The 13,147-nt window shown below is 40.6% G+C and overlaps 1 protein-coding gene across 1 annotated transcript in view; it reads left to right on the plus strand.

Annotated features, from left to right (window-relative positions):
• Window positions 1-13,147, plus strand: part of HSD17B4 (hydroxysteroid 17-beta dehydrogenase 4) — a 249,032-nt gene that overhangs the window by 49,769 nt on the left and 186,116 nt on the right. The window contains exons 3-5 of the mRNA XM_075272298.1: window positions 4,300-4,407; window positions 8,819-8,878; window positions 12,217-12,238. Of these exons, the coding sequence (XP_075128399.1) occupies window positions 4,300-4,407; window positions 8,819-8,878; window positions 12,217-12,238 (190 nt within the window). The remainder of the gene's footprint in view (window positions 1-4,299; window positions 4,408-8,818; window positions 8,879-12,216; window positions 12,239-13,147) is intronic.

The raw sequence follows: 13,147 nt of genomic DNA on the forward strand, positions 1-13,147 counted from the left end.
ATGTGTCTGGTCCTGGACCATAAATTGGCCCGGTACTGAAGTGGTTAAAGAAACTCCTTTGGAGAAGTATTTTTAATTACATTTAAAGGATTTTCCTCAGAAAAAGGCATTTATATCATATACAAAGGATGAGAGAGAAAACAATGGTTACCCAAAGGACGCCATTATAATTATTGCGGCCCTCAGATTCATTGCCATAGAAGAGATCCCTGTATATTGTTTAATCTGCAGTTTTGTTCCTATGATGGACCAGAAGAGTGGATTAAACCATGCAAGTGTGAAAGCACCTTAACTGTGGCATTTTCTCATTCAGGACCGTGCCAGATATGAATAGAGAAGAAATAATGTGAATAACGTGCTTTAGCTACGATAGACTTCTGTTCAGCTCTAGCATCAGTCTAATGCTATTCCCCCCCATCTGTTTCCTTCCTTATCCACCCCCCTCTCTCAATAGACTTCTATAGAGGACTTGGGGACACCCCCCCCCCCCCCCCAAAAAAAAAAAAAAATGGAATCCTAATCCGCATAATAAAAATGGTTACCTAAGCAAACCCGCAGACCCCATAGACTATAATGGGGTCTGTGTGGGTTCCACTCGGTTTTTGCACAAAAAATGCAGAGAGAAAAATGCTGCGTGCAGGACTTTTCTCTCCAAATTTTTCATGTGGAGAGGGGTATGGAATGGCCTGAACGCAGATGTGAACGGGCCTTAAACAGTGCATGAAATGGTATTTTGGTACAAGCTTGAACAAGATCAGTAATGTGTTAAACCCCAGTAGACATTACAAATAATCTAGATTTGGTTTTGCCAATAAACATATGTTCGGCTAGGTTTGTGGCCACATACACTGCGGTGTTTGTCACATATTGGGCTGATTTAACCCTCGCCACCTTTCGTGTCTTTAGTTGGTTGCGCTAGGTCTTGTTTATTTATAATTCCATATTTTTTTTTAATGAGCTGATCGGTCTTCGAGGTACCACGCTAAACAAGCTGATGTGTCAGAATGTGGCTTTGATGTACAAGAAACTTACGGATAACACTGCCAAAGTGACAACAAGTTTAAATTTCACTTGGCCATTATTTGTGAAGATTGTAGGGTGGAAAATGTTCTGTAAGAACTGCCTTCAGGTATTGATTTTTGCCTAGTACTGTCAATCATTTAAATAAGCTTGTAGGTAAAGAGGTCGTTGCTATTTCCCTGTGTCGGAAATGCTATGAAAAATGCATGTCCCTTTTTCTAGGTACAATTTTATTTATAGCATGTTCAGAAGCATATGTTTATGGCATAGGAATGAAAAGCTTAAAATAGAGGAGTATTGGCCCACATTTATTATGGTGTTTTCTGCTCTAGTTTGTGCCAAATAAAATGTGAAATCTTAGTTTACCGGCTTGGGAAGAAAGTAGAGCTTGGTTGGATAAGGGTGTTGCATAGAGGAAATAAGCAAGGCATAAAATGCCTCAATGTACTTCAGGTTTCTGGTGCAAAGTTAGCCATCTAAGTAGTATAAACATAGGCTACACAGTCAAAATTTTCATCATCCGACTCCTCATTCGTCACTCCCATAGACCTTAATGTTCCCATGTCATCTTTCCTTTGACTCTTATGAGAGTGCCATTCCAGATGGATTTGATTTTGAGAATTAGGACGCTCCCCAATCTGACATGTGACATACCCTATGGTTAATACACAAATGTTGATGAAAGGAATACCCCTTTTAGACACTACGTATTTATTGGTATAAAACATACCCGAGCGGAGACTTAGGAAAAGACACATGATGGTCCCAAGATTTCCAACATTTTTGTAATATTGTGATCATTGCAAATCAACCATAAGTCTTTTGGTTTTTATTTCCCTCCTAGAAAAGATGTGAGTTATGTTAATGTTACAGGAACTCGAAGCAGCCAGATGCCTCCCATAAAGCCGTAGCCAAACACTACGTTTGATTCATAGCTGTGATTAATGGAATGAAGCTAAAAACAGGATGGGAAAAAATTTCTAGGTATAAACTAATGTAATGATTCTACCTCGTACACTGGAAACCAGCACTACTGCGAAGACTAATCTTCTTATGATAGAAATGGAAGCAAAAACTGTTGTACATGTAATTTTTTTTTCTACTGGTGTGTTAAGAATTAAGCCTTTTCCGGGAGACTAACAAATGGCCACCATTACAGCTTGGGTAGGATTGTCATCCATCTTCTCTAGACTGCAACTTCAAGAATGAGAAGTTTGCCTAGTTATATAATAATAAGCAACAGCCCTTCCCCTACTCTATCACTTTATAACTAGGCCGATCTGCCATTTAGGACTCCTTAGACATAGGTGACGACATTAATAGCCGCCATCTTTGATTGCCACCTTTTGCATTTCCAGTATTGAATCTTTTAGCATAACCTTTGTTAAGCATGGTACATTCAGATGTACAGGGGGGAGACAACTGTAATAAAATATGTCTTCCTTCCTCTTGAATGCGTATCTGTTAACCTCCAGATTAATAGAATAAGATTTTCATTTTGACAGATTTTATTGTATTACATTGTTTATTATAAACAGAACAATAGCTTAGTGGGTATTTCGGCAGCAGATTGTGAAACAGCCTGTGTGCTTGTACTCAGAGGATAATGAAATTAGTAATGTTTTTACACAATAAAACTAAAACCAACTAATTTGCTCATCTCTCTAGAAATATGTCATATTTTTTTTTTTTTTTTTTTTCATTTGCGCAGTTTGTTTTCTGGTGGGGGCAGGAGCAGGCGACATCATATTGGCATGAAAATAATACATGGTATAGTAAAATTCCTTTAGGGTAAGTTCACACGGGTTTTTTGGTCTGGAACCTGAGGCGGAGGCTGCCTCAGGTTCAGGACCAAAATACGAGTGGCTGCGCTCCGCTCTAGATTAGGCACAAATGAATGGGCCTAGTCAGGAGGGAGTGTCTTTAGGCGGATGCCATGAGGCAAATCCGCCTGAAAAAATGAGCATTTCGCTTCTTTTTCTCTGGGAGCTGGAACAAATGGCTCCCAGAAAAAAGAACTGACCGGCTCCCATTGATTTCAATGGTAGCCGTCTTTTTGGTCAGGATTTTGAGGCGGATACAGGCTCAAAATACTGACCAAAAAACCCTGTGTGAACTTAATCTTAGCCTGACACTACATTAATGTGATGATCCAGTCATGCCAACTTATCAATTGATATAAAGTATATAATACTTAAAAGGGTAAAAAAAAATAGTTACCTGGGAGCCCTAGATAAAGTGCTAACATGCTCAAGCTGTCCCTGTATTAAAAGGATGGCCTTTCATTTATTTGGCAAAAAAGACACAGTTTTAACCCATTGGATTCCATAAAGAATGATGACTAAGGAGCTATAAATATGATCATATTCTCTACGTAGCAGTGACTAGAGCATGTACTTATCTGAGACCTGCATCTATAGTGTACATATATAGTGGTTTGGCCAGTGCATGCACTACTCCATTTATTTCAATGGCACTGTCGGAGATAGGTGCAATGTAGTGCTTGGTTATTTCTGGCACTCACATCGAAATGGATGGACTGGTGCGCGCTGGCCCATGCACTGCTCCATTTAAAACAGGAGGCTGATCTTCCTTATTATCCTGATCAGTGGGGGTCTGAGCTGTCAGACCCCAATGACCAAGTTATCCCCTATCCTATGAATAAGGGATAATTTGTTGAGATGGGAATATCCCTTTAAACGTTTCTACATCTGTACGAGAAGCTTGTACAGGTCCACTAGTATAGGGCTGTTCTCTGTGCTCCCTCTGGCTCTTTACAAATGGGAAGGCTTTTTGTGCTTGGACAAGTTAGCAACCATCAGAAGAAGCAGATTTGCTCGACTCATAGGGACAGTAAACAATTCCTACCTATAATGGGTAGAACCTTTTTTCTTCTACTTAAGGAAAATGTCCCCATGTCGTGGTTAGGACAGGTGTACCTAGGAATAGGTGTGAAAAGATCCTAAGCCTGATCTCTCCATTCATATAGTAGTAATATTGTAATTGGACATGTTGGATTAGGATGGAGTCTTATAATTGGATGTGTCTGCTTCTACGTCTATCTTGGTCTTCTTTGACAATAGATTATTTGACTGTTCCTTGCTTTTTATAAGTCCTTTATTACCGTCTACACCTGTAGCCCTCTTGTAAACTTGCAATTACCCTTTCTGTATAAAGAGACTTTCAGGTAGTCTTCTGTTGCTATAACAATGTATTTTCTGTCTCTCCAATGTTTCTGTCTACTTGAAAATAACTGTAGGTTTTGTAATATTTCTGCAGTAAATGATCTAGGAGGTGACATCAAAGGCGATGGAAAAAGTTCATCAGCGGCAGACAAGGTTGTAGAAGAAATCAGAGCGAAAGGCGGAGTAGCGGTGGCCAATTACGGTAAGAAAGTTTATTGGCTTAGTTGCGTGTTGTCACATCTATTACATCTTTTGATACAGTTAGTCACTGTAACGTGTACAAATTATATTTTATTAGTATAAGGACATTCTGTACATAATAAGTTGGTAATGAGTACTGGATAAATGCCTAGTTCTACCGCAGACATACGGTAGTATAATGGACATATTTGTATGTATGTAATAAAATGTATTTATTTTTATGGGTTTGATCAATAAGAAAAGAAACCCATATATACAAGTTCACAAATATATGTTATTGTGGCCAAAACTACAGTATAATCCTACATCCACATGTGAATATTATAAAGTGGTTTAGCCAGGACTAATATATTGATGAGATATCCCTAGGTTTGTTCATCATTGTAAGATGGGGCCCCATATCCAGTACCCACACCGATCAGCTGTTTAAAGTAGTAGTTCACACTCATTGATCACATAGACAGTTTACAGGTCAGTCCCATTTAACTAAATGGGGTTGAGCTATAATCAGGGCTGTGGAGTCGGTAAGCCAAAAAAACAACAATTTTTCTACAGCACGACTCTGACTCCTCCAATTCTTTCATAAACGGCTGACAGAAACTGTAAAAATCCTCTAATTTATTAAAAATTCAGTAATTGAATTGCCTTAAAAGTGAATATAGAACAAATTTATGCATCAAGTAATACAGTATTAGGTGGCATGCACACGACCGACTGCTTGTCGCCGACTGTGATCGAATGACACGGGAGGCACACTGATGTCGTTTTTGTCCCCGTCAGATACCGGCCGCGCTTCTGCAGCTCCATTTATTGGGGCCAGTGAGCACGGTCCGGAAAATGGACAGGAATAAGCCTTGTCTTGAGTTTTGTTTACTGCCCAATACACCAGACAGTGAAAATATACAGTCTTGTGTATGGGGCCAGAGAAAGGAATGTGTCAATGTGCTAGCCGTGAAAAACAGCGCAATAACTGTTCACATGGTCTTGTGCATGAGGCCTTAAGAATTATATAGTGTAAAACAGACCTGGGCATTGTACAGCCCGCAGGCCACATCCGGCCCTCTGTCTTTGTCCGGCCCGCATGGGGTGTAGGATAAAGGTAGATGCTGAATGGCAAGTCTGCTAAAGGACCTCATGAAAGGTCCTTTAGTTCACTAGGATATGATAAGACTCGTTAGTGGGCAGAGCCACACGGGGCAGTGTAGTTGTGTTACATAGAAAGAGCAAGCTGCTGGGAAAGGAAACTGATGCAAGATAAAGAAGAGAGAAGAGACAGTGTGTGTGAGCAAGAGGGGGGAACTGAGGGCAGATGTAGGGGGTCATTAAACTGAAGGCAGATGGAGGGGTGCATTAAAGGGGCTCTATCATTGGGAAAATCCTTTAGAAAGGCTATTCCACACATACTTTTTGTACGTAAATTGCCTCAGTAGTTTTTGAATGAGCCTGTTTTTACTCATATGCTAATTAGCCAAAAAAAACAACCACAGCTGAAAAAATTCTTAAAGTATAAGAAATTTTATTTCATAATACATAAAAAACATATAACATTACAAAGGGGGAAGTGAGACGTAAAAGACATCCACAAAAACACCATATATCCGACCAATAAGACACAACTCCTCCAGGTATAATGTATCACAGTAAACTAGTGAGCATGGAATAATACAAAAGAAACTTGAATAATGGGGTATCAGCCACCTAAATAAATATACAATACCTAAGGTGTGCCGAGAAATTAAGAAGATTTAGTATATTCAGGGGAGAAAAAGAACCCCAGTAAAATCATGTTCCATCAAGGCACACCAAACGGTGTTGTTACTAACAATCCAAATCACATATTACAATAATCAGAGCATACCTTTAGAAGGGGGAGAGAGAGTGTCACACACACCCGACGCACGTTTCACCTGTTAGAACAGGCTTCCTGATGAATAAATCCAATAGTGAATCTTGCTTTATCCCTCTTCCCCTTTGTCTGCACTTCCTATGTAATAACGTTGACCCCTCGGTAGCATTAGTAACATAGTTACCATTTACAATGAGCGGTTCTTTCAATCTGCTGCCAAACAGTCCAATTCAGGTTGTCAGTTCGTTTTATGTACAAGCCGTAGACATCTATTTTTTGTACTTTGCAAAGCTTGTCTACAACTTGTACTTGATGTTGGCTTTTATTCTGGATTAGTAAAAGCTTGTATTTCACACAAGTGGATTTATTTTCCATTAAAAAGACACTGCAGCAGAATGCCCTCACTCTCAAGGGTCAGCGTCTCGAGAAGTGTCGAATCATTGCTGTCTGAATGCCGTCCTCAGAGTCTGAAATTGGCCACTAAGATTCCTGCTGAGCCCGAGTATCAGACTTTGCCATTGTTTGCAATTGACAAGCGACTGTGACGGTCTGCCTTTTCTCGCGGTAGCATTCTCATATGATCTGTGTGGCTGTAGGTGTTACTACACATAAACGCTTCCTTTGCTTTGCCTTCTTAGATATATTTATGCATTCCCTCACATTATTATTATATCTTATTACGGATGTATGGCATTAAGATTTTTTTTTGTCAGTCATCTCTGACTTTTCAAAAGCTAACATATAATTTGGAGGGGAGATTTCTGGAAGATATTACTTTCTATATAATGTATATTATTTATATAAAATAATTATTTACCATTAGAACAAGTCACCATAAAGCAGTGTTTCCTTAAGAAATGGACCAGGACGTGCCATGTAATGTTTGTTACTTTTTGGTTGCTGTTCGTTACATCCTCTGCAGTTCTTATCTTAGCTGGTCGAGCACGTGTAGTACAGCACCACTATTTTACTATAGCAGTGTTCCTTCAATCTGTGTTGTGTGATGGGCAAGACACAATGGAGAGTTAATGGAGCCAAAAATGGTTATAAGCTTTTTAAAACGGTTGTTATGTTTGCTGCCTTGAAAATTCGTCATGTGTGGAGGGCGAGACGTGCACATGAAAAATAAAAGGATACACTTAGTCTTTAAGAGGTATGACAGTCTCAGCGTTTATGGTTATATCAGTAGCTTGTGTCATGCCATCTTAAAGGGCTGATAAATGCAGGCCCTACTTCTGGGCCCCACATCTGGCTTGAAACCAGGACTCCATTCACAACTGTACTTGAATATAGGAATAACTTGGCACTGCAGATAAGGCTCCTGTAATAGACGCAGGACCAGTTTTATCACTTACTTATGGCTTATCCTATAGATTAAGGCCTGAATGCCAAGATGGGAATACAACTACCGCATATACTCGAGTATAAGCAGAATTTTTCAGCACAGTTTTTGTGCTGAAAAAGCCCCCCTCGGCTTATACTCGAGTCAGCAAAAAAAAAAAAAAAAAAAAAATTGGGGGGGGGGGGGGGGGGGGTGTAGATGGGGGTGTCTATGACAGCCGCAATATCAATGTATAGAATCTCCCATAAAATAGTCGGGGGAAAAAAAAAAGGCTTTAAAAAAAATGAAAAAATAAGTTCTAAATCTCTCCTTTCCCTAGAATACATACAAAAGTAGAAAATTACCATGAAACACATACACTGCAGATACCCTATATTCAGCCAGGCTGAATTCTAAGTGGGGTGAAAAACCCCAGTCCTCAAGCTCAGGGAAGGGGCAGACACACAACAAAAAATACCCCCTCCCCTTTCCCATCACCCAGCATCTACTGCACCCAAAAACTCCGACCATTTTAATTTTTGAAATTTTCCAGCAGCTGCTGCATTTCCCCCTGTTGGTGGTCTGTGAGGGAAATGGCTTACAGGTATTACAGTTCAGCTCCATTCATTTTGGTGGAAGTGAGCTGCAATACTAGATACTTCCTGTAGAGAGGTGTACTGCAGCCATAATGTTATGAACCTGGGCACCCCCTTTAAATTCCCTTCAACATCATAACAGGGAAAATAAGACATTGACCAGTTCTCAACAAAATGAATGAGCTGTCCATATAGCATTGCCTGTTCTGGCTAATAGATGAGGATGACCTGCAATGTCAGAATCCCTTATACGGGTGTAAAATACATTTTTATACCAGATACCCTTTTTAAGGTATTGTGATAGTGGTATTCAGCATTATAGTATCTTATGGTTTCCCCACTGAAGACCAAGTTTCCAGGGATAAAGATAATTTTGTGCTGCAAACAGTCCGCCTGGTATGTGGTCCTGTCACTCACTGTCTGGAACAAGCCGTCTTTAAAAGTCATCTGTCATTGCAAGGACATGTGTTCCCCACTCCTGAGATGCTCTATGTTATTATGTGGAAATGTGGAGTGTTTTCAAGCAGCGGGGGAAAACATGACAATGTTAACATAACAGCTATAGATTGGAAAAATCAGGACATTGTTCTTAATCTATGCAAAATAAATGGTTTATACAGATTTGACTTTTTCTTTTTTGTTATTGTAGATTCGGTAGAAGCAGGAGAGAAGCTTATTCAAGCGGCCCTGGATGCATTTGGGAGAATAGGTAATTTTATTTCTATTTTTGACTGGATTACAAAATGGTTTTCATAATGTTTCCATCAAAAGTCTAAGGACAAATAGGGTGGGAGTAGGGGCAACACGGTGGCTCAGTGGTTAGCACTGCAATCTTTCAGCGCTGGAGTCCTGAAGTTCGAATCCTGCCAGGAACAACATCTGTAAGGAGTTTGTATGTTCTACCCGTGTTTGTGTGGATTTCCTCCAATTCTACAAAGACATACTGATAGGAAAATAGATGTACATTGTGATCCCTATATGGGGCTCACAATCTACATAAAAAAAAAAAAAAAATAGGGTGGCAGTAGGCAAATAAGTCTTCCTTGGTAAAGCAGAATTTGCTTTAGTGCCAACTATTCGGGAGATGATTCCCTATAGCTCAGCGTCTGGTTTTCATGAAACCTAGTAGCATAATATGGAAATAAAGGCAAGCCAGAATAATTCCCCCAAAAGAAGAGGAACCCATCCTGACATGGCTGTTTTGAGGTAATTGTCTCTTTTTGCGTGTAGCAGGGTAGTGGCTGACTGGATAAGAGGTCATACACAGTCTACCAATAAGTATTTGGACACCTGTGGTAGAATAAAAACAACATGTATTCATATCCAATAGTTGGTAGAACCCAGCAGATGCTTCCTTACAGATGGTATTGATTGACACAATACTCCCGGATGTCTGGTGAAACTCCTGGTGTATGTGAGCCATCGGTTGGGTGCGGTTTCTCTGGCCAGCACTCCTCGGTCTCTATCTCCCAGTTTCGGGGGTCTGCCGACTCTGGGCACATTCCAACAATCACCGTTCACCTTCCACTTCGTAATCACATAGGCCACTGTCAATTTTGGGTAATTCTGTTCGCTTGCTATGTCCCTTAAGGATCGACCATTTCTGTAGTACCTCACAATTACCCCTTTCACAAAATCCTACAACTCTGCACTTCGTGGCATCTTGCATGCGACTAATGCCAGTGCTGTTTCCTATTTAAAGGCGGAAGGCGTGATGTACATCACGACTGCAGATATCTTCATTTGCATTGGTGTCCAAATACTTATTTGTAGACAGTATACATGTGTGTCGAAAGGGGTACTATGTCTTATTAATGACACGTTGCTTCAAAGAAGCTGGTTTGCCTCATATGGTTTCCTTTGGAGGAGTTATTTATTGTTGGCTCTATTCACAGGTTATACTTCTAGGTTTCATTAGGGGGGGGGGCTTCCTTCCAAAAGATGATGCTAGAGCAAGTTCCCCTGTTCCACCAAGAAGGACTTCTTTTTATCTAGCAGAGTGTACATGGTGACATTCTAAAATTTCCCAGCTGCTTTAAAAATCAAAGGATCAGGCACGACAAAATCTAATACACCTGATTTTGTTTTCCTTTGACTTAGGCTATCAATATACATTAAATGGTTGGCCAGTCACTTGATGTCACACACACATTTCCTTATTCCAATAAAGCGAGCCTAAATACCTATAACCTTTATGTGTGAGCAGATAGCAGTGATAGATTTAGGGAAAACCTGTTGGGGTGTTTCTCCTTCATAAGCTGGTCCCATCATGTACAGCTTGAAGTAATTCCCTTTCCATTCTGCTCGTGATCTTTCAGTTAAAGCAAAGCAAATCAAAGTGAAGTTATAAATGTCTAAAATCATAAAAAGTCCCATGCAAATGAAGTCACAGCTTCAGCTTAGTCACGTTGTCCCCTTGCTAATCTCCTTCATAACATCAGGGAGTGAGCAATCTGTGATGGAGATGTTATTCACACCCCAGGAGGAGTGAATACTAGGAGGACAGGGTGACAAGGCTGAATCTGCTCCATGTCTTATGTGATTTCTTAGGTTTATTTGCATAGAACTTTTAGGCCAGGGCCCCACAAGCCAGAAACACCATGATTTGCTCCCAGTGGAAATACTGTAGGAAAAATTGCAGCGTTTTACAGTAACTGCAAAGTGAATGGGATTCTTGTGAATCCCATGCCCACTTTGCGGTAAAAAGCACCGCTTGCACACGCTGGGATTTCCAAAATCGGTGTGGTTTTGGGAATCACAGCATGCCAATTATATCTATGAAAACGCCAGTGGCTTCCCCAGATTTAATTGTAACAGAAAGTCCGCGGAGGAAAACTCAGCAAACATTCTGTTTAAAGCACTGCAGGAAGAACCGTGATGCGTTCCCGCAGCACTGTAGAGCTGCGGATCTTCCAATGGAGCCTTAGCTTTAATCTGATCAAACCTTTAGAACTTCACTTTGCCGCAGCAGAAAGATTTAAATAATGGAAAGAGAATGACTTCAACTTGCACATGATGGTACCAGATTATGGTAGAAAAACCTCCTGATAGGCTCCCTTTATTTAGTTAATATCCTCTCCCAAAAGAGGCCCCATTATTCTACACATTGATGGAGGTCTCCGCATCTCCATCTGGTGAGATGGTAGCAGTTTGAAGACTTCCTTGATCCAGTTTTAAAGGGATACAATAATTAAGATGCAATTTTCTTCTCCCTAACACATAGGAATAGCCTTAAGAAAGGTTATTCTTCTCCTACCTTAAGAGGTCTTCTCCACACTGCCGTTAGGTAGAAATCCAGGTTTTCTTCTGCATGCAAATGAGTTCTCTCACAGCACTGGGTGCAGTCTCCAGCACTCAAACAGTACTGGGGGCATCCCCAAAGCTGCAAGAGAAATCTCCAGCACCACCTCTGTCTTCACCTGGAATGGCCTCTCTCCGCATCTTCTTCCAGAGCTGGCTTCAAACTTCTAGGCCTGTGCAGTCGACTCAGCTTTCGGGCCTCGGGCAAGAAAATGGCCGCTTAAACCAGTTTACTGTATAAGCGGCCACAGGAAAATTGCAGCGGGCATGCGCAGTCGGTTCTGCCCGAGGCCCGATGGCAGTGCCGACTGCACATGCCTAGAAGTTTGAAGCCAGCACCAGAAGAAGTTGCGGAAAGAGGCCATTCCAGGTGAAGATGGAGGCAGCGCTGGAGAGTTCTGTTGCAGCATTGGGGACGCCCCTAGTAATGTTCGAGTGCTGGAGACCGCCCCCAGTGCTGCAAGAGAACTCATTTGCATGCAGAAGAAATCCGGGATTTCTTGCGAATGGCGGCGCGGAGAAGACATCTAAAGAAAGGAGAAAGGAGAAGAATAGCCTTTCTTAAGGCTATTCCTACATGTTAGGGACAAAAAAAAATTGCATTTTAATGATTGAATCCCTTTAAGTTCAGTGTTTACATGTGAAAAAATAAGAGCTTTACATTCTGCAAGCAAATGCTGTATATGATGTAAATCTTTGTATACTTATTTACTTCATCTTTAATATATTGTCCTTTTTATTTTTTAGATATTGTAATAAACAATGCAGGGTGAGTATCCAGAGTTTTACTTTGCTTGTGTTTCTTTTCTGCTCACGTGGGATTGAGTGTTGTTCTCTACTAAATGGCTTTTGTTGTAAATAATTTGCAGAGCGTGTACTCACAAGGCTAGTGTAGAATGAAGTTTGTGCCTTTATCTAGGTTACTGTGCGCTGTTCCTGTCTCCAGCGTGCACAGATTAGCATCACATGCCGTAGCTTTGCCTCTCATCCTGTTGTTCTCTTGTCATCTTTGTAGTTGCATAGCGGCTAATGATATAGGACAACACCTGTGCAAAACGCTGCGCCAGATTCCTCAAAGAAGAGCATTTCCATGCAGAGCTTATTTTAATTTTAAGTGTGCCGCATATTTGCTGTGACTGGAAGAGATCTGATATACGTTTTAATTTTGCTTCTGTCTTGTTCAATAAACATTATATCTTATGTCCCTGAAGAATGCAGCAAAAAGTTAGCAAGGCAAATTGCATAGCCGAACTCTCCTAGAAGCTGCGGTAGAATTGTTTTGTAGATTGTGTTGTATTAGCTTTAAATCTGTTTTTCATACTTTGAGTTTAGGTTTGGATACCATTATGTTACATGGCACAGCAATGCTAGAAATGTGAGATGTCGCTCTGTAGAGAACGGTTGGATTCTTTATTACTTGTTTATTCCAAGAATTCTAGATTTGGCGTTTCCTTGAATGACATATAAACATAGAGGAAGAGGAATTGGGGAGAGAGCAGGGACCATGATTCATTCATTACAATGAGGAAACTGGGACCCTTTCACTGGAATAGAGTTCCTTCGCTGCTAGAAGATGTATGCTGTAACTAACTGGTTCAGCTGCCAGCGATAGAACAGGTCAGGATCTTTTTATGGCTGGTGTAGGAAGAAACATAAAGCACACAACGATAGAGAAGGA

The sequence above is a fragment of the Leptodactylus fuscus genome, chromosome 1 (assembly GCF_031893055.1).
Source record: "Leptodactylus fuscus isolate aLepFus1 chromosome 1, aLepFus1.hap2, whole genome shotgun sequence".
Lineage (NCBI taxonomy): Eukaryota > Metazoa > Chordata > Amphibia > Anura > Leptodactylidae > Leptodactylus > Leptodactylus fuscus.